The 26273-nt window shown below is 54.8% G+C and overlaps 1 protein-coding gene and 1 long non-coding RNA gene across 2 annotated transcripts; one reads left to right on the top strand and one right to left on the bottom strand.

Moving 5' to 3' along the window:
- Nucleotides 1-11263: 11263 nt before the first annotated feature.
- DHX34 (DExH-box helicase 34) lies at nucleotides 11264-25302 on the bottom strand. The gene is given in 17 exon segments (XM_080370849.1): nucleotides 11264-15941; nucleotides 16194-16317; nucleotides 16409-16585; nucleotides 16707-16964; nucleotides 17051-17157; nucleotides 17290-17392; nucleotides 17482-17649; nucleotides 17724-17957; nucleotides 18103-18204; nucleotides 18373-18566; nucleotides 18671-18845; nucleotides 18995-19212; nucleotides 19295-19397; nucleotides 20702-20971; nucleotides 21993-22304; nucleotides 24590-25020; nucleotides 25023-25302. Coding segments are annotated over 17 exon segments (3339 nt in total). The 5' UTR covers nucleotides 25252-25302; the 3' UTR covers nucleotides 11264-15807.
- LOC308056057 lies at nucleotides 19405-20571 on the top strand. The gene is made up of 2 exons (XR_013924691.1): nucleotides 19405-19832; nucleotides 19915-20571. It is a non-coding gene; the product is annotated as an uncharacterized lncRNA (long non-coding RNA).
- Nucleotides 25303-26273: the final 971 nt, after the last annotated feature.

Here is a 26273-nt window from a genome sequence, read left to right as displayed (position 1 = left end):
CGAGCATCTTGGCAAAGAGCAGAGGGGTCTGACTCCACGTTGGGGGTTTGTTTCTTCGTTCCAGTGGGTCCAGCCCAGTGGTTGAAGCAAAGAGCTGAGTAGAGTCTCCATCCAAACATCCAAAAGCCATCTGGACGTGGTCCTGGGCAGCCAGCCATAGGTGGCCCTGGTTGGACCAGATGACCTCCACCTCCACCGTGCTGTGAATGAGCGTCCTTTGGGATCCTGGTGCTCTCTTCCCATTGCACTCTTCCATCTCTTGAGTTCAAGGGTCTACACCACTGCCAGCTGTCCCATCAGGTGCCAATGCCACCCCATCAGGTGCCAATGCCACCTCATCAGGGGCCAATGCCACCCCATCAGGGTCTACACCACTGCAAGCTGTCCCGTCAGGTGCCAATGCCACCCCATCAGGGGCCAATGCCACCCCATCAGGGTCTACACCACTGCCAGCTGTCCTGTCAACCTTGGGTTGGCACTAAAAAGCACTTTGGGCTCCTCAAAAAGAAGGGGATAGAGAAGAGCCAAGTGTTTTGTTTGTGCATCCAGTAGTGATGCTTTTGGGGTGCCCAAGCCCTTGTGAAGTGGCTGTAGGTGACTACAGCTGGTCGCGTCGCTCCTTCGTCTGCTTTTGCCCCGTTAAAACCCAGTCATTTCCAAAACCCTTGTAGGCTTGAGCTGACGAGGACAAAACTCGTCCTATTTCCCAACCTGGAGCTTTTCATTGCATCTTCAAGGCCTCCAGTTGGTTGTAGGACCAACTGTCATTTCCAAAACCCTTGTAGGCTTGAGCTGACCAGGACAAAACTCGTCCTATTTCCCAACCTGGAGCTTTTCATTGCATCTTCGAAGCCTCCAGTTGGTTGTAGGACCAACTGTCATTTCCAAAACTCTTGTAGGCTTGAGCTGACCAGGACAAAAATCGTCCTATTTCCCAACCTGGAGCTTTTCATTGCATCTTCAAGGCCTCCAGTTGGTTGTAGGACCAACTGTCATTTCCAAAACTCTTGTAGGCTTGAGCTGACCAGGACAAAACTCATCCTATTTTCCACCTGGGGCTTTTCATTGCATCTTCGAAGCCTCCAGCTGGTTGCAGGACCCTGATGCATGGGAGGAAAGCCTGATCTTGCAAGCCAGAGGCAGTAGGGGCAGTGGCTGCGCGTGTTTGGGATGGAAAACGGTGGTTTTGGGATGCCAGTTGTGTTCTTCTTTCATACCACATGATGTTTTTGAGGGGCAAGGCTAGTTTTCGGTCTGGCTGCGCCAGCTCACTGATCCATCCTCTTTCCTTAGGAAATAAAGTATCTGAGAACAGAAGGACTCATCTCCCCTTTCTGTGCATTTTAAACACCCTCATTAAGGGCAAGGGCTCTGCAGGCAGGTAATTAACCCTGCATACCTGCATGAAATGAAAAACAAGAAATAAAAATCGCACAATGGCTCAGAGCAAGGTGGTGATGCTCCATCTGTTCTGACCGCACGTGTCTGCCCCAGGTTGTTGGAGGTTTGTTTTTTTTTTCGTTTGTTTGCTTGTGGTCTTCACCTACCTGAGGGGTTTGCTCTTTCTTTTGCTTTGTCATTCTGCTTGCGCTGCCCAGATCAAATCCTGTTGCCTTATCGAGGGGACGGGAAGATTGGATGAGGATGTATTTACGGGAGGATTATCCGGCTGCCTATTGATTTTTTATTTTTTTCCCCTAAATCATTGTAAATTTTAGTATTTTTTTCCCCACCAGTGTGATGGGATCGGAGTAAATCGGTAACAAGAAGCGAAGGTCCTGGAAAAATATCCCTGGTCTCCGTGGATTGGGAAAGACCGTAGAGTCGGGGAGATGGCTGCTTTTAGCTAAAAAACTCTAATTTCATGTACTCATTAGCAAAAAGCCATATCCTTACGCACTTGTTAGCTAAAATCTATCGTCCCATCACATCTAAGTACCAGCGGTGTTTGCCCCAGGGTGGTTTCTAATTGCACTTTTTCATCCTCTGGAAAATAGCTGGGATCTAAGGAAGGTTGTGGGTTTTTTTGTTAGCAAAATGTTGTGCTTCGTGTTCTGCACCGCAGGGAGGTTGTCCGGGTTTATCGGCTGGGATGTTGGCTTTTGCAAGAAGAAATTGCAAGAAGAAATTGCAAGAAGTTTCTCCCTTCTGGATTGGGAAATCCCAGGAGATGACTTGGCCCCTCCAAGCAAGAAGCTTCATTTCCATCTCTTTGCTTCAGGTTCCATCTCTTGCTGCCTCCTGAAGCATCCACCAAGTAGCAGTCACCGTGGAAGAAAAGTTCAGTGAAACCCCAGCTTTATTACCTGTCTTGGTGGGTATCCATCATCCTCCTACGAGGCTGCTGGAGGAGCGTCCGCAGGGTGGATTTGATGGAGATCTCAGCCTGTCTTGTGTATCTAATCGATTCCTAAGCTGCAAAACACGACCTGACGCCACAAAACCCTCTGGGCCGTTGAGGGGAACGGAGCTGGAGGGAAGGTGCTTGCAAAGCCCCAGACAGGTCTGCACCTGCAGACACCTGAGGAGCACCAGGCAAAGCAAACGGGCAGGGCCATGCGGAGGTTGGTGGATTTTAGCCCCGAATCCAGGAAGACGGGGAGGAAAAAACCCTGGTTTATTACTAATTGCAATTATTCCCAAGCCATTCTGATCAACTTCCAAGTACAGGGAGGGAGAGAGCGTACCTGTCCCAAAGTGGGAAGGGTGTGTGAGCAAGGACACGTGCTTTTCCACAGGGTTTTGGATGCTCCTGCATGTTCCCACCGAGGAGGCTCCCCCATCCCTGCCCCTGCCCCCCCAGCTCCATCACGCTTCTTCTCAGCTCTCGCCTTGCACAGGGCAGAGAAGACCCTCCAGTGACATCTCCGGATGGAAACCACCTCTGATCTTCCGTTTGGTCCAACCCATGGGGCTTTTCGTGCCCATGGGGTGCGAGGCATGGGGTGGGGAGGGCTTTTGCAAAAAATCGGGGAGCAAAGCACCCATGGTAATTGTTGCGTGAGAGAGGGTGATGAACAAAAGGCGTTGGTGGCTTGGCTTGCTCTGGTGGTGCTGGATGCTTTGGGGGGACGTAGGTACAAACCTGCCGGTGGCTCTTCCTACCCTCGGTCCTTCCCAGCTCGGGGATAAATCACCAGGACAAATTGCTGCCATCAGGGTGAAGAAGTGCTGCATGTTCGCGTGAAACGTTCATGTCGGAGTGGTCCCCGGCGTTGGGTGGAAGGCGAGAAGCTCTGGGGAGCCTTGAGCCAACGGGTCGCGTAATTACAGGCTCTCCCAACGGCTGAGGATGGGGAAGTCACGCCGGATGAAAAGCCTGACCCGAAACAGGTTTTTGCAGGCACCTCGCGGCGCACGGGGTGACAACGGGAGGAATCTCTGTCCCCGTCTCGCGCAGCACGGTGGAGCGCAGCCCTGGGTTTGGTGATGCTCGGCAGCTGCCTCACAGCTGCAGGCAGGAATCTGCCGTAGCCCGAGTGACATTTTTCAGGGAATCCATCTCCAAGGGGGAGCGGGGGTTCAAAGCAAATCAGGAACGGAACGGCGTTGCAAAGCCGGCGGCGCTGGCGCGGTTGGGTTGAGGCGACTGCGTTGGGATCGCGCCCGTGAACCCTTCGAAAATCCAGGTGAGGTTTTTGCCAAGCAGCCCCCAGCTCTCACTGGGAATTGGTTTTGGAGTTTGTTTTTTTTTTTTTCTTCTCTCATTAAAAGACAGATGCACGGTTGCTTTTCCTTTCCACGCTTCACTCGGCGTAACAAACCCCTTCTCCGACCGCTTAAGACGCTTTCAGCTCTGCAAAGCCCTTTCAATTAAGCCGCCGGCAGAGAGCCGAGCAACAAGATAAATGTGATGCTTCGTCTATTTAATCAAGCTCCTCTCTGGCTGCTGGTTTGCTTACACAGGGTAGAAAAAGCCAGCGACGTCCCTCGTGGGTGATGGAGAGCGCGGAGTCTCTCCCGCAGCCCTTGGCTGGCTGGAGAAACCCCCCAACCGGGCATTTTCCAGGGGGGTGCTTCTGTTTTTATCAGCAGATCCACTAGGAAAACAGCTGATCCAGGCCAAACGTAGACTTTTTCCATCCTTTTTTTTTTTTTTTTTTTCCTCCCATCTCCCCTGGGGACACGGAAGGGTGGAACCAGGGTCTGCTCAGCACCTCTCTTGCCTACCTCCACCGGCTGCAGGAGGACGGCACTTTCCAACTCATCCAAGAAGCCAATTAAATTATATTTATGTGAATGATGAGATATTTTTGAGGTTGGGACCTTCCCTGAGCTCTCAGACATGAATCCTGAGCCAAGGGTCCTGGCTACTGAGCAAACACAACTCAGCATGACTCAAACCCAAGCCCATTCCCCCCAGTTCATCGCAGGTGAGCTCAGAAGGTTTGCTCCAAAGAAAACAGGCATCCTGGTGCCCCAGCCCACCAAGGAAACCTTCCTCTGGGATCCTGAGGGATCACAGTCAGCTTTCTCCTATGGCTTTGATCCCTCATTCTCCGTTGAGGATGGAGAAGGTTCTTTGGGGCAGCTTCAGCAGGTGGTATTTGCGCGCTTGGGCACCTAATTACGAATATAGGTGCATTTTTTAAAAATAGAGAGAGTGGTTCCTGGTGTGGAAGCACTGTCTGAAGACCAGAGGCTTCTGCTTGCAGGTGGGCAGCCTTCACCGTGTTGCAGGAGGTGCAGCGAGCCCCTAAGAAGGTGACGGTTTGGGGAACGGTAACAGCAATCACGTCATCTCTATGATGACATCAGATTTTTTACATGCATTTTTGGGGTCTCAGCGGTATATGACATGAAAAGACACCCCTGGCTGCTGCTGGATGATTTATTTAGTCCAGAAAAAAAAAAAAATAAATTATTTCAGGCATGTGGAGCTTTCAATTACAGGGGGGAACTGTAAGCGTTATCCCAAAAACGTCGGTGCAGCTGCAGTAATAATCGCGTTAGGTCACTCGGATGCTGGAGGTCAACGAGGGGCGAAGACGTTGGGTTTTACCAACCCAACGTTTTTGCTTTTTTTTATTTTTTTATTTTTTTTGGTCACCTAATAAAGAGAAACGCGCCGGCAGAGGGTGACTGATGGTCTCTGGAGGAGGTGATGTATATCACAACAGAGCCGCACCGCCGAATTTATGGCCTGCCATACGTCAAGGCATATATTTCCTCCTCGGCGTTGAGGTGGAAGGTGGTTAATGATGCCCTGTCTCTTCCTCCTGAACAAAACAGTTCACCAGCCGTGAGCTACAGCGCTGCTGGAGATGACCTTGGGTGGGTTTGGGTTTTTTTTTTGAGGTCGGACTTAGAGGATGCTCAGGTTTTATTAAGAGGAGCTTTGGAGCCAAGGTTGGTGCTGTGCAGGAGGTGCAAGATCTGCGGTCTCGCATGGTGGGTCGTATATGACCCTTGGTCCTCTGAAAATCTGCCCGCTATATCCAAAATTAGGACATGGTTGAGGTGGGAAGGGACCTCTGGAGGACACCTGGTTCAACCAGGGCCACCTAGAGTTGGTTCCCAGGACCGTGTCCAGATGGATGTCTCCAAGGATGGAGAGTCCACCACCTCTTTGGGCAACCTGTGCCAGGGCTTGGTCACCCTCACAGTAAAAAAAGTGTTTCTTGATGTTCAGAGGGAACATCCTGTGTTTTAGTTTGGACATGAGCTCTTGGCTCCATCGCTGGGACCATCACTGGGCACCACCGGGACGTTTATATACATTGATGAGATCATCCCTTCTCCAGGATGGACAGTCCCAGCTCCTCACAGGAGAGATGCTCCAGTCCCTTCATCACCTCCATGGCCCCTTGTTGGACTCTCTCCAGCATGCCCATGTCTCTTTTCTACTGGGGAGCCCAGAACTGGACGCGGTACTCCAGACTCTCCAGTATGCCCATATCTCTCCTACTGGGGAGCCCAGAACTGGACGCGGGTACTCCAGACTCTCCAGTATGCCCATGTCTCTCTCCTACTGGGGAGCCCAGAACTGGACGCGGTACTCCAGACTCTCCAGTATGCCCATATCTCTCCTACTGGGGAGCCCAGAACTGGACGCGGTACTCCAGACTCTCCAGTATGCCCATATCTCTCCTACTGGGGAGCCCAGAACTGGACGCGGTACTCCAGACTCTCCAGTATGCCCATATCTCTCCTACTGGGGAGCCCAGAACTGGACACGGTACTCCAGACTCTCCAGTATGCCCATATCTCTTCTACTGGGGAGCCCAGAACTGGATGCGGGTACTCCAGACTCTCCAGTATGCCCATATCTCTCCTACTGGGGAGCCCAGAACTGGATGCGGTACTCCAGACGTGCCCTCACCAGCGCTGAACAGAGAAGAACCACCTCCCTTGACCTTCTGCCGATACTTTGCCTAACACCCCCCAGGGGCACGTCATTGGCTCATGGTCAACTTGGTGTCCACCAGCACCCCCAGGTCCTTCTCTGCCAAGCTGCTTTCCGGCCAGGTGGCCCCCAGCGTAGACTGGTGCTACGGGGTTCTTTCTCCCTAAGGACAGGACTTTGCACTTCTCCTTGTTGAACCACGTGAGGTTCACGTCCAGTTTTCAACTCGATGTTCTCGTCGGCTGTATCTGTGGCACACAACGCCGCCGTATCACCTTCCTGGTGTAGTAACACTGAGGAGGAGGTGGAGAGGAGTCTCTCCCGAAGAAACAGGATGTAAAAGGACCCGAAGAACTTGATTTTTTGTGGTTTTAGTGGGGAAAAAAATAAGACTGTAGGATTTTAATCTTGGTATTTGACCTTTTACTGGAGCAGGATGATGCTTGACTCTGCTGTGCAAACAGATAAATGCCCGAGCCAGGGATTTGTTGTCCTGGGTCACCTCCCTGAGCTGGATGGGTTTGAGGTGCGAAAGCACTAGAAGGAGAGGAGCAGAAATGCCGCAGAGCTCACGGAGGAGGCCGATGACCCTGGCTTTGTACGTGTGGCAGGGAAAACTGGATTGCTCTCACGCGCCTCGCGCCGTGGTGGTGCTCAGCTGCAGAAGCTACGTGACCTTTTGTAGGAGAAGGTGCTTTTGTTAAGCTGGGGGAAGGATAAAAAAAAAAAAATTAAAAATTTTAAAAAGAGGTTTTTGATGAAAGGTAGGGAAAAGCCTGGTGGCTGCTGCTGTGTGTGAGCTCTCCTGGTTTTGCCTCAAAAAAAACCAACCAACCCACAAATACAAAATTCAGAGAGATGAAAAATCTCTGCCTGCTCTTGGTGGCTCGGAGCCCAGGCTTGGTTCCTCCTCTTACCTTATTTCCACCGTCATGGAAATTCAGACAGCGGCCGGGCTCCACGAAACCATCAGGAGAATACAAATGGAATAGATGAGGCAGGATCGGCAGGATTACCCCACCCCGGGGTTTGGTCTGCTGGGTGGGCTGTCCTCCATCCTACACGGATGGAGAAGGTGGGTGGGCTGTCCTCATCCTCATCCTACACGGATGGAGCAGAGGAGAAGGTGAGTGGGCTGCCCTCATCCTCATCCTCATCCTCATCCTCATCCTCATCCTCATCCTCATCCTCATCCTCATCCTCTTCCTACAAGGATGGAGCAGAGGAGAAGGTGGGTGGGCTGTCCTCATCCTACATGGATGGAGAAGGTGGGTGGGCTGTCCTCAACCTCATCCTACATGGATGGAGAAGAGGAGAAGGTGGATGGACTGTTCTCATCCTCATCCTCATCCTCATCCTCATCTTACAAGGATGGAGCAGAGGAGAAGATGGGTGGGCTGTCCTCATCCTACATGGATGGAGAAGGTGGGTGGGCTGTCCTCAACCTCATCCTACATGGATGGAGAAGAGGAGAAGGTGGATGGACTGTTCTCATCCTCATCCTCATCCTCATCCTTATCCTCATCCTCATCCTCATCCTCATCCTCATCCTCATCCTCATCCTCATCCTACACGGATGGAGCCGAGGAGAAGGTGGGTGGGCTGCCCTCATCCTCATCCTCATCCTCGTGGGTGGTCTGTCCTCATCCTCATCTTCATCCTGCACAGATGGAGCAGAGGAGAAGATGGGTGGACTGCCCTCATCCTACAGGGATGGAGCAGAGGAGAGGGGCCATCAGAGAGAGAAGAGGACTAGATGAGAGCAGTGAGAAGCAGCACATCTTGTAAAGAAAGTCCACAAATATCTCACGTCCATGAATCAAAGTGATAATGACTCCTACCGATGACCTGCTGGGCTCTTGGGGGTGATGGGAAAGTCCTTCCTCCATGGACCCAGCACGACCCTGAGGACAATCTCTTCATCCCTACATCCTCCCCCTCCTTCAATTCCTGGGGAAGTGGTTGGATGATGCCAAGAACCCGTAAATAGCCTGACTGTCCCTGAGTGAGGTGATGGAGAGGGCCCTGGGATCTGCGTCCTCTCCTCCAGGAGCAGCCTTGACACCTTGGAGGAGGAAATTTCCTTGTCCTTGAAATCCGAGGAAGGGAAAAACGCCGTTTCCCTCTGTTTCCCTTCGTAAGCGCAGAGAAGCCAGCTCCAGCCCGTCAATCACATTCGCCCGCCGACTCCAGGCTGCAAAAATAAATCCCCAAGGCAGGCGGCGCGATCGATAGCGGCGGCGCATCTTGGAGTCGGGAGGAGGAGGAAAACATCGCCCGGAGCTTGTGGGGGCAGGGAGAAGGTCACATCTCGGGAAAAGAGTTGTGCTCCTGCAAATTACAGGATACGCACCAGTAAAAATCGTCATTTTGGGTGAGCGGGGCTAAGGCAGGAGAAAATTATTTATTCTGCCATGTCAGGAAAATAATAATCGGGGATGCCCAGGATTATTTTGCACCGTCGGAGCCCCTTTGGCTCAGCAAAGGGGACAGCAAAAGCGTTTTGCACCTGCAAGAGGCGAAGCAGGGCGTAGAAGAAGGGGTGCTGTGCAACAGCAAGGGAGGGGGACACCCCCTGGCATTGAGGGCAGAGGGTGCAGCAAGAGGAGCAGGGGTGGCAGCATCCCCAGGCTCTCCCAGCAAGATCCATGAGCTTTTCCCAAGGAAGCATCCCCCCCCCCCCCCCCCCCCCGGTGCCCCCATCGCCTTGGCAAGCCCGGCCACGCGGCGCATCAGGCCAAGTTCACGCGATACCGCAGGCTCCTCTCCGACGAGGCATCGAGCGGACGGATTATAGGAAGGAAAAGGGAAAAGAGAAAAATAAAACCAAAAACCGCCGGCACATCCGCCGGCTGAAGCGTCCGTTTGGTGTCTCTCCATCACCTAGAGGAAGAAAATTCGTTTTCCACAGCATAACTCCGAGTAATCTCGTTTCAGCCCGGCTGCCCATCTGCAGGAGGTGGGGTTTTTTGGTTGGTTGGGTTTGTTTTTTTTTTTTCCAACGAGCTCCATCTTTCCCAACCATTTTTCCTCCGGGATGAGCATCCGTAGGGTCATTGCTGCCGCTAGCAGCCTTCATCTCCCGCGGTTGATCCCCGACCGCTGCTTGGCCGGAGGAGTCATTTCAAAGCCAACCTCCCCGACCACCAGCATGAAAAATGCATGCAACATTAGCCTCGCTCCGTTATTCATTAGTGGCATTAATTATGCAGCCACGCCACTTGGGTTGTCTCCGGTTAAAAACTTTGGGAAACCAGCCAGCGCAGGTTGATTTACCCCGTAGGAAAGCTCGGAATGTTTTCAGGAGAGGAGGAAGCACGCAAAGGGCTCACAGCGGCCAACGCGATGCGGGAGAACGGCCTCACGTCAAGGCTGCGACGCTTTGGGGAGCCACATTTTAATTAATTTCTGAGTCCTTCGTGACCTTCCTGGATGTTCTCGTGCTTCTGCCTCCTCCATCCAAGGATGCTCTCCACCCACTTTGCTTCGGGAGATGCTGAACCCGGCCCGGAGAGGGAATGCAGAGACTCTCCATCACCCGGAGGTGTTGGTTTCCTACCCGGACAATGACCCAAAATCAAGAGAAGGAAAATTAAAGCTAACGAGGCTTCACAATTGTTCAGTGTTGACCTGGGAAGTGATTCTCCGCTGAGTTACAGGCAGCTGGCATAAGGCGGGGGGTGTGTGTGTGCAAATCCTGCGAGATGCAGAGAGCAGGAGCCAGCCTTCCAAAAAACAGCTTCTAGAGGGGGTTTGAGGAGCAAGCGAGCCGTGAAGGACCTTGGAAAAACAAGAAAACTCGGTTCCAGCAGCAGTTTGGAGCTTGCAAAGCTGATTCTTGGCTGTATCCCAGCTCTTTGAATAGGAGAAGCTCCTCTCCAGAGCTGGAAATGATCCCAGCGAGACCCTTGGTGCCCCCCAGGTCCCCTCCAGCTCATGGTCAGCAGAGGAACTGGGGTTCCCTTGCTCAGGGTAGGGGTCCTGTGGCTGCACAGCCCCATGCTGGGGTGCAGGATGAAATACAGGCTGGAGCATCCTCGTCCCCTCTGGTCACCAGCCCCCCTCACCGTCCCACCCAGAGGAAATAATTGCTCGATGATGATGCCACCCCCAAGAAATGACATTATCTCCACCCTGGTGGGACAGGGACCTCCGGGATGTCCACGTCCTCCGTCAAGGTTTTGCTCCCTCTACCTGCCATCCCTGCATCTCCCCGTACGCAGAGCAGGGCCATCAACCAACTGCTTCCAAAGGTCCAGCCCACCCACCAAACGAGTAATTAGCAATTAATTTGGAGGTGGCACTTCTGGGTTTGGGGGCAAGGTGTTTTGGCAAACCCAGACCCATTTTTTTTTTTTTTTTGCCAGGGGGTGGGGATCAAGCAGATTTTTTATTTTTTTTTTTTGCTTTGCAAAGGTGATGCTAGGAGCCGGTGGAAAACCTTTGGAGGATGCAACAAGGTGTCTGCGTGGACAGAGGCACAGATTTTATATATATATATATAAAAAATATGGCTCTTTCTGGCTCCAGCAGCCACTGCTCCCCCACCTGCCCGTCTTCCTTCCTTCTCCAGCTGCATAAACAGGCGCTTCGGAGACAGCTGAGCTGTCAAGGAGGCAGACAGTCTGTGTCACGCAGAAAAAAAAATGGGAATAAAATTACCACCTGACACGCCGGCATCGCCTCGCCACCCGCCAGCCCCGGCAGCATGACTTGCCGGCACCGCGGGGGGTGGGGGAAATGGGATTGGCGGGGGCGGGGGTGGGGTGTTCCTGGAGCAGGGATGGGCAGGAGTGTGGGGACCCCCACCACAAACTGCCCAGGATCTTCATTTTCTGGGATCAGAGCCGAACAACCACATTGTCGAAGCCTAGAGCTCCTCAACCGGGTTCCTCTAGATACTCCCCACGAGGCGGGTTTAATACTTTAAGGCAAATTTATTTATTTGAAAATATTTGACATCACCAGGGGGGCGGTCAGTTTAGAAAAGCGAGTCAGCAGCCGACTGGAAAAAAAAAAAAATAATAATCACAAGTATAATATAGCAATCGCAATATCTGGCTGAATCGCAGCACGAGTCCCGTTTCTGGATGCTCACCAGGTTGGTGTCCCAAGTCAACGGGGAGGCAGCCGTGGGTTGAAGCTCATTTTACTTATTAATTTTTACATTCTGTGTGGGGCAGAGCCACACGTAACCTTCCACCGTGATGTTACACCAGGGAGCTCTTTCTTTCTTCAGCTTATTTTAGGAAAGGCCAGTTGGCCAACTCAACTGATAGAGCCATTTGATGACGACGAAGGTCACTCGTGGTCCTCCTAGCGCTGGGGTAAGTTCAGCTCCTTGGAGGTGGCTGTGGTCACCTCCTATTTGCTTTTCCGAGCTTCGTGAGCACGTTGTCCTCATCCAGCTTCTCGGAGCCTTCTTCCATCACCGGGGTTGCTCACGCGATGCTGCGTTGGCTGCAGGGTGCCGGGCAGGGAGGAGGTGGCTGGTGGTTGACGCAGTGGGGTCGATGGGGTAGGAAGGACTCCAGTAGCAGAGGATGATCCTGAGAAGTTATCCAGGCAGCGGCAGCAGGAACGGCTCGCGAGCAAGTAGCACAAATACCTCAAACCGCCGCGTTTCACCCGATTTTGGCTCACTCACGCAAGTCTTGATGTGCAGATCACGAGCAGGAACCAAACCTCGTTTTATTGTAGGTCTCAGGATGCTTCATAAAGCCCCAGGTTCTGCATTCACACGAGAAGATGAACATCTTTCCCCTAAAAACCCGGATTTTTCTTCCCACCCCACCCAACGTGACACTTGAATCCGAAGAAGAAAGAAGGAAATTCTCATCTCCTGCTTGGTGAGGCAACTTGGGACTTTTGGGGAGCCTTTGGGGATCTTCACCTCGCCGTCGTGGGTGACAGCAGACGGGAGGGAGCAGGATGCTCGGGCTTTGGCCAATTTTCAGTATTTTAATAAAAAGCGGAGAGCTGGGAGCGTTCGAGGAGGGAAAGGCTGCTCTCTGCAGGCTGCAAGACGCTCGGCGTGGATCTCACACAACATCCAAAAGCCCCAACCCAAACGACCCCTCAAGAAGAGGGGTTAATCAATAATTTTTTAATTTTTTTTTTTAGTATCGTATATATTTTAATCAACAACGACCCAAAAAACTCCAAAAGTCAGAAACTCTATTGGAATACAGAAACCAAATGGTGGATTTGGGTGGTGGGAACAGCAAGATTCCTGGGTCTGGAATGTTTGGGGGAGGGGTTGGGACCACCCCTTTGCCACGGTGGTGGCATCAAGAAGTCCAGGATGGACGTGACATTTATTTGCCTCCTGTCCCCCCCTTATAATCGCATCTCACACCTTATAAATTTCAAGTATCATATAAGAACATGGAAGAGGTTTCCTATTGAGAGCATCTTCCATGGGCACGTGAGTTAAATCCCGTTTCCTTGGGGAAAAAAAGAGGGGGGAAAAAATTAAAAATAAAAAAAATAAATCCTTTTTTCCAGCACAAAGCTGGTGGAATTCAGTTGGAAAAGGGTTTTTTCCATTTTCAATACTCCACCTGAGGTTGATTGCACGTTGGATCCAGGGGGAGAAATCCCACGCTGGGCTTACCGTGCAACCACCGATCTCCAGTGGATGCTGAGTCAGCATTCCCACTCCTCCCTGGCTCCGTGGTTAATTATTTCCTAATTACGGATATGATTCCCCAGCGTGCACAACCTAAAGGGCAGCGGGGCAAATAAATCAGTGTTAAGGTTGGAAAAGATGGATTTCTGCTGATAAATCTGGCTACGAACTTCAAGGCTGGAGAAAAAAATGGGATTCTTCCCGATAAATCAGATCCTCAGGAATCAAAAAAACGTGCCGAGGCAGGAGGAGGTTTGCTGGGATGGAGCTGCACCGGAGAGCATCACCGCGCGGTGAAGAGCTCTTGACCTCTGGAACAATTAACATTAATTATTCCCAAACAACGCGCCGTCGGTTTCATCTAGAGGCTCACGCGCTTTACCTCAACCTCTGGGAAAATAAATAATAATAATATTAATAACTGCCAAGGACAAATTAGGCCGTTCGCTAGGGTTGAAGAGGGCGGCTGGGTAATTGCTCAGTGTGTGCAAATTGAGATTAAAGTTAAAAAAAAAACAAAAAACAAAAAACAAAAACAACCAAAAAAACAAAAAAAAAAAAAAACAAAAAAACAAACCACCCAACTCTCTGCTCGCTGTTGCTGGGAAGAAGCCCTCATTTGTAAAGGAAAAAAAAAAAATTATTATTATTTTATATAAATTTTTAAAATTATATATATAATTATGGGGGTTTTTTTAATTATTTAAGCATTAAGCTTTCCTTGGGAGCACCTGATGAGGTCACCCAGGTCGTTAACGACGGCGTTGACGAGGATCAGCCCCAGGACTGACCCTCCTGCGCTTACACCAGCCTCCAGTTTTACACCACCTGGGAGCAAACCCCAGGGCACAAACAGCCCACGGCCACCGCAGGGATGGAAACATGGATAAATTCCTTTAAAAATCCAACTTTTTTCTCACGTTAGATGAATTTGTAGCATTTATTAGCTGGCCCCCAAGTAAATTAATCCCGTTTTTATGGCCGTGGCGACCTTATTTCGTTTTCTGTTATGCAAACTTGCTCCAAGCTCAGTTTAAAAGCAATAAGGCTTTACATTAAAGGAAAAAATTAAATTGTGGGTGGGTTTTTTGTTTGGTTTTTTGTTTGTTTTTTTTTCCCCAAGAGGGTGGTCAACAGCCAGAGCAGGTCTGTGCTTTACGATCCCCAACGATTATTGCTGCTGGGTTCTCACGAAGGCGAGAATATTAAATTTGGTTAAATGAAACCGGAGGAGGGGGTCCGGGTGGGTTGGGGGTGGCATTTAGTAGGGTCAGGTGGCCCAGAATGAAGCTGAAGTAGCCCCCTGGCCCAGGAACTGGGGACCAAACAGCCGTTGGCATCCCGGAAAGCAAAGCCCAGCTTTCGAGGGGGTTAAAAAAAAAAAAAATATATATTTTCAGAGCATCTCAGGCACGTGGAGCTGGACTGTTGCAGACATTTGGCTTCCAGAAACATCAGCTGGGATTTAAATCACCCTCCATCGCTCGACCTACTGGGGAGGGCAAAGAACTGGGGCTCCTGTAGCCGAAAACAGCAAAGCCAAACCCATCTGATGCCCGTTGCCATGGCAGAAGCATCTCCCATCCCGCCTGGCTGCCATGGCAACAGGAGCATCACCCCCCCCCCCCGCTGCTCCCCGATGCTAAATTTGGGGGAGACTGCTCTCCCTGTATCCCAAAAACCCGGGTGGGATGGCACCCAGCTAAGAGACGGGTGGGTCAAGACCTGAATTAGCATCCCACCCACCCCAAATAATCCGCTCAGCAAATCACCTGCTTAATTAATTCATGCAAACGCTGTGACACCGCCAGCGACGGTTAATTCCTTACGGAAAATCGCGAGGCTGAAAAGATTTGAAATCCCGGGAAACTCTGCCCTTGGAGCAGCTCCTTACCCCAAAGCATCAAGAGGATGGTCAAACCCCGCTTTTTCATTATTTATTTTCAAACCCCGCTTTTGCATTATTTTCTTTGCCAGGCGACTAAAACGCGACGTGCCACAGAACTCAAAATACCATCAAATGGTTTTTAATTAGGAAAGGCCCCGCTAATAACCCTGCTTGAGCTTAACGCAGCGCACGAAGCTGCTAATTAATGCATTTTAAATGGGTTTAGACAGCGGAGAAGCTCCTGCCATCGCGGCATTTGCCCCCGCGGGGGGCACAGGGGTGCGAGCCGCTCTGGATTTGCCTTTTCCCGGGTTTTTTAGCTCCAAAAAGCACTGGAGCAGAATTCCTAAGGCAACATCTTTATTCCGTTATCTTCTCGCCAGGTTGGGAGCGAGCGTCCTCCAAAGGGATGCTCAGGTCATGCGATATTAATATGGGGGGGGGATGGGGGGTTGAGTCCTGTTTTCCCACGGGATACAGGGAGAAGAGGAGATGAGGCAGCGAGGACGCCGGTAGAGGAGTGCCACACTCTGGCCACGCTGTGCCTGGCAGCATCGCAGGCAGGAGATGCGCCCCCCCAAATGCCCCTTGTCCTCCAGCCCCCCGACCCCGCTGCACCCACACTCGGGCTGGTGCCAACTTTCTCCAAAATATTATTTATTTTTTAAAAAAAAAAAAAAAAGACAGGAGAGTAAAACCAGGTTGCCCCTACTTGAGGATGACCAACACCGCGACGAGCCACCGGGATATCCCCAAGCCCCCGGGATATCCCCAAGCCCCCAAATTCCTTCTGGGATCCAGCCAGACTCACCGAGGGCAACGGAGGTGGTGGCTCCTCCCCCGTTACGGGGGTCCCCTGCTTCTCCTGGGGGATGGGGTCCATCCTGGCACCGCGGTGCTCAGCACCACCGTTCACCGGGAGCATCCCCCGCGAAGCTCCGCTCACCGGTGTTGTTTCTTGTGCCGCAGGATCTCCGTGGGGGTGAAGGTGAAATCCTGCTGGCAAACGTCGCAGTGGTAGGGTCTTTGGAGGGCGGAGGGTTTGGATGAGCTTTCAGCGGCTTCTTCCGAGGGGGCTGCAGGAAAACGCCGAGAAAAACAGGGATCAGGGGGAAACCGAAGCCCTGCCAGGCCGTATCACACCGCCAAAACGCGGCTCTTGGTGGTATCCCCTCCTAAAAGCCGGCGTAAACGCTGCCACTCCTCTCCTCGGTCGCCCACGGAGCGGAGATCCCACCCGGGCTCTTCCCAGGGAGATCCCGGCTGGTTCTCCCGGACTGTCCCTTGTCCCAGCCCCCCCGGGTTGGGGGCGGGGGGGGGAAACTCACCCTCGGAGGGTCGGCAAGCGCTTTCGTGGCACATACGCTCCAGGGGGGTGAAGGGCATGTGGAGATCGCAGTGCGGGCAGGTCCAGAAGCTCCGCAGGCAGTCGCTGTAGAGGTCCGTGTCCGTCTGTGGGATGCGAAGGGGATGCTCAGACCCCCCCTGGGGAGGGGCAGATGGGGCAGGAGGCGGGGTGGGGGCGGGGGGAGGGCGAACTCACGGCCAGGCAGTTGTAGGTGAGAAATTCGGTCACCCTGTGGCCACCTTTCACCTCGTCAGGCTTCATCTCCATCCCCTGGAAGAGCCCCGGGAGGCGGGGGGCGGCGGCCACGGTTTGGGGACCGATGTAGAGGTTCTGTTTCTCCAGCCCGGTGAGCTGGCGCAGGCGGTGCGGCACCTGCGAGGGGACACGGGGACATCAGGGTGGGGGGCTGCACCACCTCCCCTCATCCTTCCTCAGCATCCAAAGCACCGGAGCAGGATGGAAGCCACACGGACCACGGTCACAGCCACACCACCTCCATCCGCAGGAACTCCCGCAAGCCCCGGCTGAGCGCGGATACATCCCGGGAGCTCGGCCGGCGGCCCGACTCCTCTTCCCGACCTTCCAGCAGCTGGTGGAGGAGTTTTTCCCAGGAAGAGCGAAGCTGCAGGGCTGTGGAGAGCAGGCGCAGGGCAGTGTCCGCGTCGGGGACGGTGAGCTCCAGCCAGCCGTCGGCTACCAACCGGGTGCAGTCCGCGTTGGTGTCCAGGGAACGGGAGAAGAGCAGGAGAGTCTGGAAAACACAACTGGTTTGGGGTGATGAAGGCTCCCGGGAGGGCTGGGAGAGGAGGAGGAGGAGGGGGAGAGCAAAGAGCTCACATGTAGGGCCGGCACCCGGACGCAGTTCACCAGGTAGGGCTTGGTGGTCTCCAGTAGCGAGACGAAGGCGAGGAGCTGGTGGTGGCAGCTCAGCCCCTCTGTGGGGTCTGCGGGGGCGAGGAAGGGGCTCAGCTGGACCCCAGACCCCATCCCCCAACATCTGCCAACCCCCCAAGGGCTGGAAGTGCTTTCATCCGACGTGGAAAAAGCCAGGGAGAAAAAACCAGGGGTCACCCCACCTTTGGTCCCCGCTCCCTCCTTGGCGTGGAGCAGCTCCGGGCTGGTGGCGAAGACGCAGGTGGGATGAAGCACGACACCCTGCTTGCTTTTGGTGTGGAAAATCTGCGGCGAGACGCAAAAGGAGCGGTGAGGGGAGGGCGGCAGGGGACCCCCGAGGTGGGCGCCAGGGCGAGGGGGGGGCGGCGGCGGACCTGATCGGAGTCCTTGCGGCCGCTGTTGAGCGCGTCGGGCACGGCCAGCTGGGGGTAAAGCCCCCTGCACAGCACCAGCTTGAGCAGGGCGAGCTGCGAGCAGGAGAGGGTCGAGCTGGATGCGGCCTGGAGCTCAGCCACGTCGTGCCGGAGCTTGAACTTGACATCCTGTAAAAGAGAGCAAAGCGCCAGAGGGTCGGATCCTGCCTCCCCAGCGGAGGAGACGGCTGCGCGAGGCTCACCTGGATATCGACGCTGTGCTTTCCACGGGTGCCACCATCCTCCTCCTCCTCGCCGGAGGAGGCACCTGCTCCATCCTGCAGCCGCAGCACCTTGCGCTTCCGACCCTCCGTCTCCGCGTGGGAACGCCAGAGCCGGTGCAGCTCCCGACGTTCCCGGTGTCGGCTCTGCCGGCTGTAGCTGTCGCTGGGCTGGCTGGAGGTTTCCTCCACAAGCTGGTGGTCTCGAAGAAGCTCCTGGGGCGGCAGGAGAAGGGTGCTGAGCCCCCACAGCCAGGAGATGGGTAGGCTGGGGGAGCACAAGCCGGTTCAGCTCTTCCCGGCACTGGGAATTCCCTCTCCGGCCCGAAGCTGAGGATCCGAGGTCGCATCCTGCCCCTACCTGGAACTGGCGCCGCAGGTTGGCGGCTTCGTAAAGCCGATGCTCCTCCAAGCCCCGGCGGCGGCACCATTTCCGAGAGCTGCCACTCCGCTCCGATTTCACCTGCTCCGGGACATCGCGGCTCAGCACCCCCCCCAACAGAGACACCCTGTCCTTCCCACCCCCCCTGCACCCCCAAAAGCAGTGCCCCCCCCACCCCCAGCAGCCTCAAGCCCACCTCCCCCCACCCCGAACGCGTCTCGCCGCCCCCCCCTTGGGCAGGAATCCCACCTGGACCCACTGGTTGAAGATATTGAGCAGCGTTAGGGGGTCCCCGTGGGGGCTCTCGAGGGGCCGCCGGGCCGTGGCGCAGTCAGGATTGGGGTGAGCAGCCCGCAGGAAGGGGGACGCCACGCTCAGCGCCGCCGCCACCGTCAGGGTGGGCTCGGCCAGGTCAAACAGCGCGCCCAGGACCAGCATCTTGCCTACGTGGGGAGGGCAGGGCAGGCAGTGAAGGCAAAGGGAGAGACCCCCCACCCCTCCAGGGCTCCTCACAGCCGAGGGGACGCCCCCCCCCCAGATTACTCACCCACCACCACGTCCACCGGCAGCTGGGCCAGCAGGTTCCCGATGGGCGTCAGATCTTCAGCCTCATCCAGGGCTCCCTGGTCCTTCAGGTAATGCACGGCCAGCTCCAGGCTGGAGGGGGGAGGGGGCTCCAGGAAAGGGAAGGTCCGGGGGTCACCCAGCCCCATGCTCTTCAACTGAAAGAGAAACGCGCGGAGAACGAGCCCGGGGACGACCCGAAGAGCCCGGAGGTTCACGAAGCCCCCCCCGTGCATCCCCTCCAAGCTCTCCCCAAATTTCCGCCCCCCCCCCCCCCCCCCCCCAGCAAACGGATCCCCAATTTTACCTGGAGCACCAGAGCGTCCAGGGCGACCCGCTGGATCTCTGGCACGGGGTAGGGGGCAAAGGCATCGTAGTCGGATTCAGCGTAGAGCCGGTAGCAGACGCCAGGACCGGTTCTGCCAGCACGACCCTTCCGCTGCTCGGCGCTTGCCCGGCTGATCCAGAATTCCTGCAAGCGCTGGAGTTTGCCCTGAGGGTCGTAACTCATCTCCTTCACCTTCCCTGGAAGGAGGAGGAGGAGGAGGGATGGAGAAGCTGGAGACAGGGCAGGAGGAGAGGGAGCAGCCGGAGGGGGTATTTTTACCCGAATCCAGAACGAAGCGGACGCCGTCGATGGTCACCGAGGTCTCCGCAATGTTGGTGGCGAGGATGCACTTACGGACACCGGGAGGGGCCACGTCGAAGACCTGAAGATGAAAAAATAATAAAAAAAATAACGATCCTGGGTAAGAAGAAATAACGGTCCTGGGTCACGAAGACCTGAAATGAAAAAATAACAAAAAATAACAAAAAAATAATGGTCCTGGGTAAGAAGAAATAACGAAATAACGGTCCTGGGTCATGAAGACGAAAAAAAACCCAAAAAAAAATGGTCCTGGGTAAGAAGAAACAATGAAATAACGGTCCTGGGTCACGAAGACCTGAAGACAATAAAATAACAAAAAAACAACGGTCCTGGGTAAGAAGAAATAACGAAATAACGGTCCTAGGTCATGAAGATGAAAAAATAACAAAAGAAGTAACGATTCTGGGTGAGAAGAAGTAACAAAAAAAACGGTCCTGGGTCACGAAGACCTGAAATGAAAAAATAACAAAAAATAACAAAAAAATAACGGTCCTGGGTAAGAAGAAATAACGAAATAACTTCCTGAGTCATGAAGACCCGAAGACGAAATATAACCAAAAAATAACGATCCTGAGTAGGAATAATGAAATAACGGTCCTGGGTCACGAAGACCTGGGTAAGAAGAAATAAAGAAATAACGGTCCTGGGTCACGAAGACCCGAAGACGAAAAAATAACAAAAAAATAACGGTCCTGGGTAAGAAGAAATAATGGCCCTGGGTCACGAAGATGAAAAAATAACAAAAAAATAACAATCCTGGGTAGGAAGAAATAACGAAATAACGGTCCTGGGTCACGAAGACAAAAAAATAACCAAAAAATAACGGTCCTGGGTAGGAAGAAATAACGAAATAACGGTCCTGGCTCATGAAGATGAAAAAATAACAAAAAAATAACAATCCTGGGTAGGAAGAAATAACGAAATAACGGTCCTGGCTCACGAAGACGAAAAAATAACAAAAAAAATAACGGTCCTGGGTAGGAAGAAATAAAGAAATAACGGTCCTGGCTCACGAAGACAAAAAAATAACCAAAAAATAACGGTCCTGGGTAGGAAGAAATAATGAAATAACGGTCCTGGCTCACAAAGATGAAAAAATAACAAAAAAATAACGGTCCTGGGTAGGAAGAAATAATGAAATAACGGTCCTGGCTCAAGAAGATGAAAAAATAACAAAAAAATAACAATCCTGGGTAAGAAAAAATAATGAAATAACAGTCCTGGGTCAACAGGGCCGGCTCCAGCGTGGAGCCAACCTCTGCAGACGGGAAACTGCACCCCAAAACCACCCAGCGCCGCGTCACGGCTCCGGGATTCTTCCCTCCGCGCCAGAATCCCACCCCCAATTCCCAAGGTTGAGCCCACCTTATCCTGCTCCGCCACGGAGAGGGTGCTGTGCAAGGGGAGGATGATCCAACGCTGTGTCCGGGCAGCGTACGGCTGCGCCGCCTCCAGCACCGCACCGATTTCGGCCACCCCGCTGAGGAAGACCAGCAGGTCCCCGCGTTCCTCCGGCGGGTACTTGTGGTCGATGGCTTGTAGCACCCGCAGGTAGGGGAGGGGATCCAGGCGCTCCGCTTTCCCCGATTTCCCCACCGTGGATCCTTCTTCCTTAGGGATCGGTTGGTAGATCACCTGGAGGAGAGACAGGGAGGACACGTTGGCTCCAGGGAGAGATTCACGTTCGCCCCGCGCCAAGATTCATCCCTAAAATCTCACCAAGAAGGGAAAAACGATTCGTCCCGAAAATCTTACTGAGACGGGAAAAAAAAACGATTCGTCCCGAAAATCTTCCCGAGATGGGAAAAACGATGATTCCTCCATCCCAAAAATCTTCCCGAGATGGGAAAAACGATGATTCCTCCATCCCGAAAATCTTACCGAGATGGGAAAAACGATGACTCCTCCATCCCGAAAATCTTACCGAGATGGGAAAAACGATGACTCCTCCATCCCGAAAATCTTACCGAAATGGGAAAAACGATTCATCCCATCCCGAAAATCTTACCGAGATGGGAAAAACTATGATTCCTCCATCCCAAAAATCTTCCCGAGATGGGAAAAATGATGATTCATCCCGAAAATCTTATCAAGATGGGAAAAAACAATTCATCCCGAAAATCTTCCCGAAATGGGCAAAACGATTCATCCCATCCCAAAAATCTTCCCGAAATGGGCAAAACGATTCATCCCATCCCGAAAACCTTACCGAAATGGGAAAAACGATTCATCCCGAAAATCTTCCCCAGATGGGAAAAACAATTCATCCCAAAAATCTTACAGAGATAGGAAAAACGATTCATCTATCCCAAAAATCTTACTGAGACGGGAAAAATGATTCATCCCATCCCTAAAATCTTACCGAGATGGGAAAAACGATTCGTCCCGAAAATCTTCCGAGATGAAAAAAATGATTCGTCCTGAAAATCTTCCGAGATGGAAAAAATGATTCGTCCCGAAAATCTTAGAGATGGGAAAAACAATGATTTATCCTGAAAGTCCTGCTGAGATGGGAAAAATGATACGTCCCTAAAATCTTACCGAGATGGGAAAAACGATTCATGCCAAAAATCTTCCCAAGATGGGAAAAAACACGATTCGTCCCTCAAATATTACCAAAATGGGAAAAATGATTCCTCCATCCCGAAAATCTTACCGAAATGGGAAAAATCCTTCCTGGCACCTGCAGCACGGGGGCACCCCCGAAATATCCCGAAAAAAGGCGGATGTTGATGGTGGCCGACATAAGCACCAGCTTGAGGTCGGGCCGCGCGGGCAGCAGGCGCCGCAGGACGCCCAGCAGGAAATCGCCGTGCAGATGCCGCTCGTGCACCTCGTCGGCGATGACGACGTGGTACGCGGGCAGCCTGGGCTCCCGCTGCGCCTGCCGCAGCAGCAGCCCCTCCGTCAGGAAAAGGATGCTGGTGGCGGGCGAGCGGCTGCTCTCGAAGCGGATCTGGTAGCCCACCTGCGGCGGGGAGAGGGACAGCAAAAAAAAAAAAAAAAATGGGAAGAAAATGCCGGGCGGGAAGGACCAAATCCAGCACCTGGGCCGATTGCCTGACCCCTACCCAAAATTCAAAGTGTATCGGGGCGTATCGGGGCCTATCGGGGCCTATCGGGTTGAACAATGTTGAACCGTATTAGACTGAACCACGTTAAATCAGGCTGTATCAAACCCAGCTACACTGAACCGTACTGAACCAGGCTAGACAAGACTGGATTAAACCAGATTGAACCAGACACGGCTAAACCAGGCTAGACTGGGCTAAACCAAGCTAGGCTAGACTGTATTGAACCATATCAAACCAGGCCAGGCCAGGCCAAACCAGGCCACACCAGGCCAAACCAGGCCACGCCAGGCCAAACCAGGCCAGGCCAAGCCAGGCCAGGCCAAGCCAGGCCAGGCCAAGCCAGGCCAGGCCAAACCAGGCCAGGCCAAACCAGGCCAAACCAGGCCAGGCCAAACCAGGCCAGGCCAAGCCAGGCCAAACCAGGCCAGGCCAGGCCAAACCAGGCCAGGCCAGGCCAAACCAGGCCAGGCCAGGCCAAACCAGGCCAGGCCAGGCCAAACCAGGCCAGGCCAGGCCAAGCCAGGCCAAACCAGGCCAAACCAGGCCAGGCCAGGCCAAACCAGGCCAGGCCAAACCAAACCAGGCCAGGCCAGGCCAGGCCAAACCAGGCCAGGCCAAGCCAGGCCAAACCAGGCCAGGCCAGGCCAGGCCAAACCAGGCCAGGCCAAACCAGGCCAGGCCAAACCAGGCCAGGCCAGGCCAAACCAGGCCAAACCAGGCCAGGCCAGGCCAAACCAAACCAGGCCAGGCCAGGCCAGGCCAAACCAGCTGTATTAAACCCTATCAAACCATATTAGACTAGAATATATTAAACCATATCAAACCGTATCAACCCAGGTTATATCAAACCAAATCAAACCAGGTTATATCAAACCCCCCCAAACCATATCAAACCAGGCTACATCAAACCAGACCAGACTGTATTAAACCATATTAAGCCACGCTCTATCAGGCCATATCAAACTATTAGACTAGACCACATCAAACCAGATCAAATCAAATTAAACCATGTTAAAGCAGATCACACTAAACCATACTAAACTGTACTAAACCGTACCAAAGCATATTAAACTAGCCCGTATTAAACCGTATTAGACTAGACTGCATTAAGCCATATCAAACCGTATCAAACCGTATCGGACCCTATCGGACCCTATCGGACCCTATCGGACCGTATCATTAAGGATGTTTTCGCCTTAAAGACGCCGACAGGACATCACCCCCCTCCCTAAAAACACGCCGGGGGGCATTTGACACCCCACCCCACCCCCAGTGAAGAAAGGTTTCTGGGTACCAAGTCTGAGCCCCCCCATGGGTGCCCCCCCCCCCGCCCCCCCAGGGGACCCACCGGGGCACCAACCCCACCTGGAAACCCCCCCAAACCCCCCGAAGACCCCCACCTATGGGAGGTACCAACCCCCCCAGGACCCCCCCTGGGGCACCGATTCCTCCCCACAACCCCCCCAGGGACCCCCAAACCTCCCCAGGGCCCCCCCAACCCCCCCCTCACAGACCCCCCCCAGGACCCCCCTGACCCCTCCAGGCCCCCTAATCCCCCCCCCAGGGGTTCCTGCCCAACCCCCCCCCAGGGGTTCCTGCCCAACCCCCCCCCCCAGGACCCCCCCAGGGCTCCTCTGACCCTTCCAGGCCCCCCAGGCCCCAGGGGTGCACCCCAAGGCCCCCGGGGCCCCCCAGAACCATGGGTGCCCCCCCGACATCCCCCCAGGGGTGCCCACCCACCCCCAGGGGTGTCCCCTGAACCCCCCAGGGGTGCCCCCTCCCCAATACCCATGGGTGCCCCCTCAACATCCCCCCAGGGCTGGCCCACCCACCCCCAGGGGTGTCCTCCAACCCCCGCCATGGGTGCCCCCCCCCCAGGAGCCATGGGTGCCCCCCTCGACATCCCCCCAGGGGTGCCCACCCACCCCCAGGGGTGTCCCCTGACCCCCACCCCCCACCCCCCAACATCCCCCTAGGGCTGCCCACCTACTCCCAAGGGTGACCCCCCCCCCCCCCCAAGAGCTATGGGTGCCCCCCCACCCCCAGGGATACCCCCAGACACCCCCCCCCCCCCCCATTCCCTACAACCCCTTTACTCACCCCGTCACGCGGCGAGGAAAGCCACCGGCACCCCCACCCCCCACCCCCTTTCAAGCAACTGGGCAAACTGGTTTCTGACCTGGTCGCCGTACTGGTGCAGGCTCTCGAAGGCCACGCGTTTGGCGAGGGAGACGCAGGCGACGCGGCGGGGTTGGCTACAAGCCACGGGGCGATAACCGGCCGCCGCCAGGAACTGCGGCACCTGCGTGGATTTGCCGCAGCCGGTATCGCCGGCGATCAGCACCACTTGGTGCTGAGCCACCGCTCGCAGGATGCGATCCCGGAACTGGGAGATGGGAAGAGCCGCGCGTTCCCGGTGGAGTTTGGTCAATTTGGCGAATGTTTGTTTTTGGCTGAAATCCAAGTAGTGGAGGAAAGCGGCGCGGAATTCCGTTAGGGATTCCCGGGGGATCCCTCGGAACTCAGATCCCTCCGTTGGGGCGCTCAGCACCGATAGGTTGATGCGGTACCGGGGGTCGTAGCGGGGGGGGAGGTCGAGGGGGTTGGGGGTGGGGGATGGGGAGTGGTTCCCGGGTGGGGTTTTTTTCGGTCCTGGAAACGTCGGAATCGTTGGAAAAATGCCCAGAAATTGGGAATTTCATCCGGACCGGCTGGGGTACAATCCTGCTGGCGGAAGTAGAGCTCTTCCAGGCGGCGCCGCGCGGCGGGACAGTCCCAGTCCCACCGGGAAGGGGAAGGGTCCCGCTCCTCCCGCCGGGATCTGGCCTTTTCCAGCGGCATCGCTGCGGTGGGGCGGCCGGGGGGGGAGCCGGGGGGCTGCGCTCGGCCTCGGCACCTGCTGGGGGGGGGGGGAGGGGGGCTGGGGCTGTTGGGGGAAGCAGGATGAGACCCTCCCCTTGGCCCTGGCTGGGGCTGCACTGTCCCAGGACCCCCAGACCCCCAACCCAGCACCCTGGGACCCCCGTGCACCCCAAAACAGCCCCTCAAGGCCCCACACCCCAACCCAGCCCCCTGGGACCCCCAAACACCCCAACACAGCCCCCCGGGACCCCCCTGCACCCCAAAACAGCACCCCAGGACCCCCGTGCACCCCAACCCGGCACCCCGGGACCCCCACAGACCCCAGCCCAGACCCCTGAGACCCCCAAACATCCCAACCAAGCCTCATGCATCCCCGGTGCACCCCAACACAGGCCCCTGTGTCCCCCATGTACCCCAGCCCAGCCCCCCGGGACCCCCAAACATACCAACCCAGCCCTCTGGGACCCCCATGCACCCCAGCCCAGCACCCTGGGACCCCCATGCACCCCAAAACAGCACCCTGGGACCCCCCGTGCACCCCAAAACAGCCCCCTGGGACCCCCGTGCACCCCAAAACAGCCCCCTGGGACCCCCGTGCACCCCAACCCAGCCCCCTGTGTCCCCCGTGCACCCCAACCCAGCCCCCCCGGGACCCCCAAACATCCCAACACAGCCCCCTGGGACCCCCGTACACCCCAGCCCAGCACTGTGGGACCCCCAAACATCCCAACCCAGCCCCCCGGGACCCCACAGACCTCAGCCCAGATCCCTGAGACCCCCAAACATCCCAACCAAGCCTCATGCATCCCCAGTGCACCCCAACACAGCCCCCTGTGTCCCCCGTGTACCCCAGCCCATCCCCCCGGGACCCCCCAAACATCCCAACCCAGCCCTCTGGGACCCCCGTGCACCCCAGCCCAGCACCCTGGGACCCCCGTGCACCCCAACCCAGCAACCTGGGACCCCCGTGCACCCCAAACCAGCCCCCCGGGACCCCCCGT

Source organism: Falco punctatus (genome assembly GCF_963210335.1).
Source record: "Falco punctatus genome assembly, chromosome: 22".
Lineage (NCBI taxonomy): Eukaryota > Metazoa > Chordata > Aves > Falconiformes > Falconidae > Falco > Falco punctatus.
Note: the sequence above shows the minus strand (reverse complement) of the source record. Positions and strands in the feature narration are given on the sequence as shown.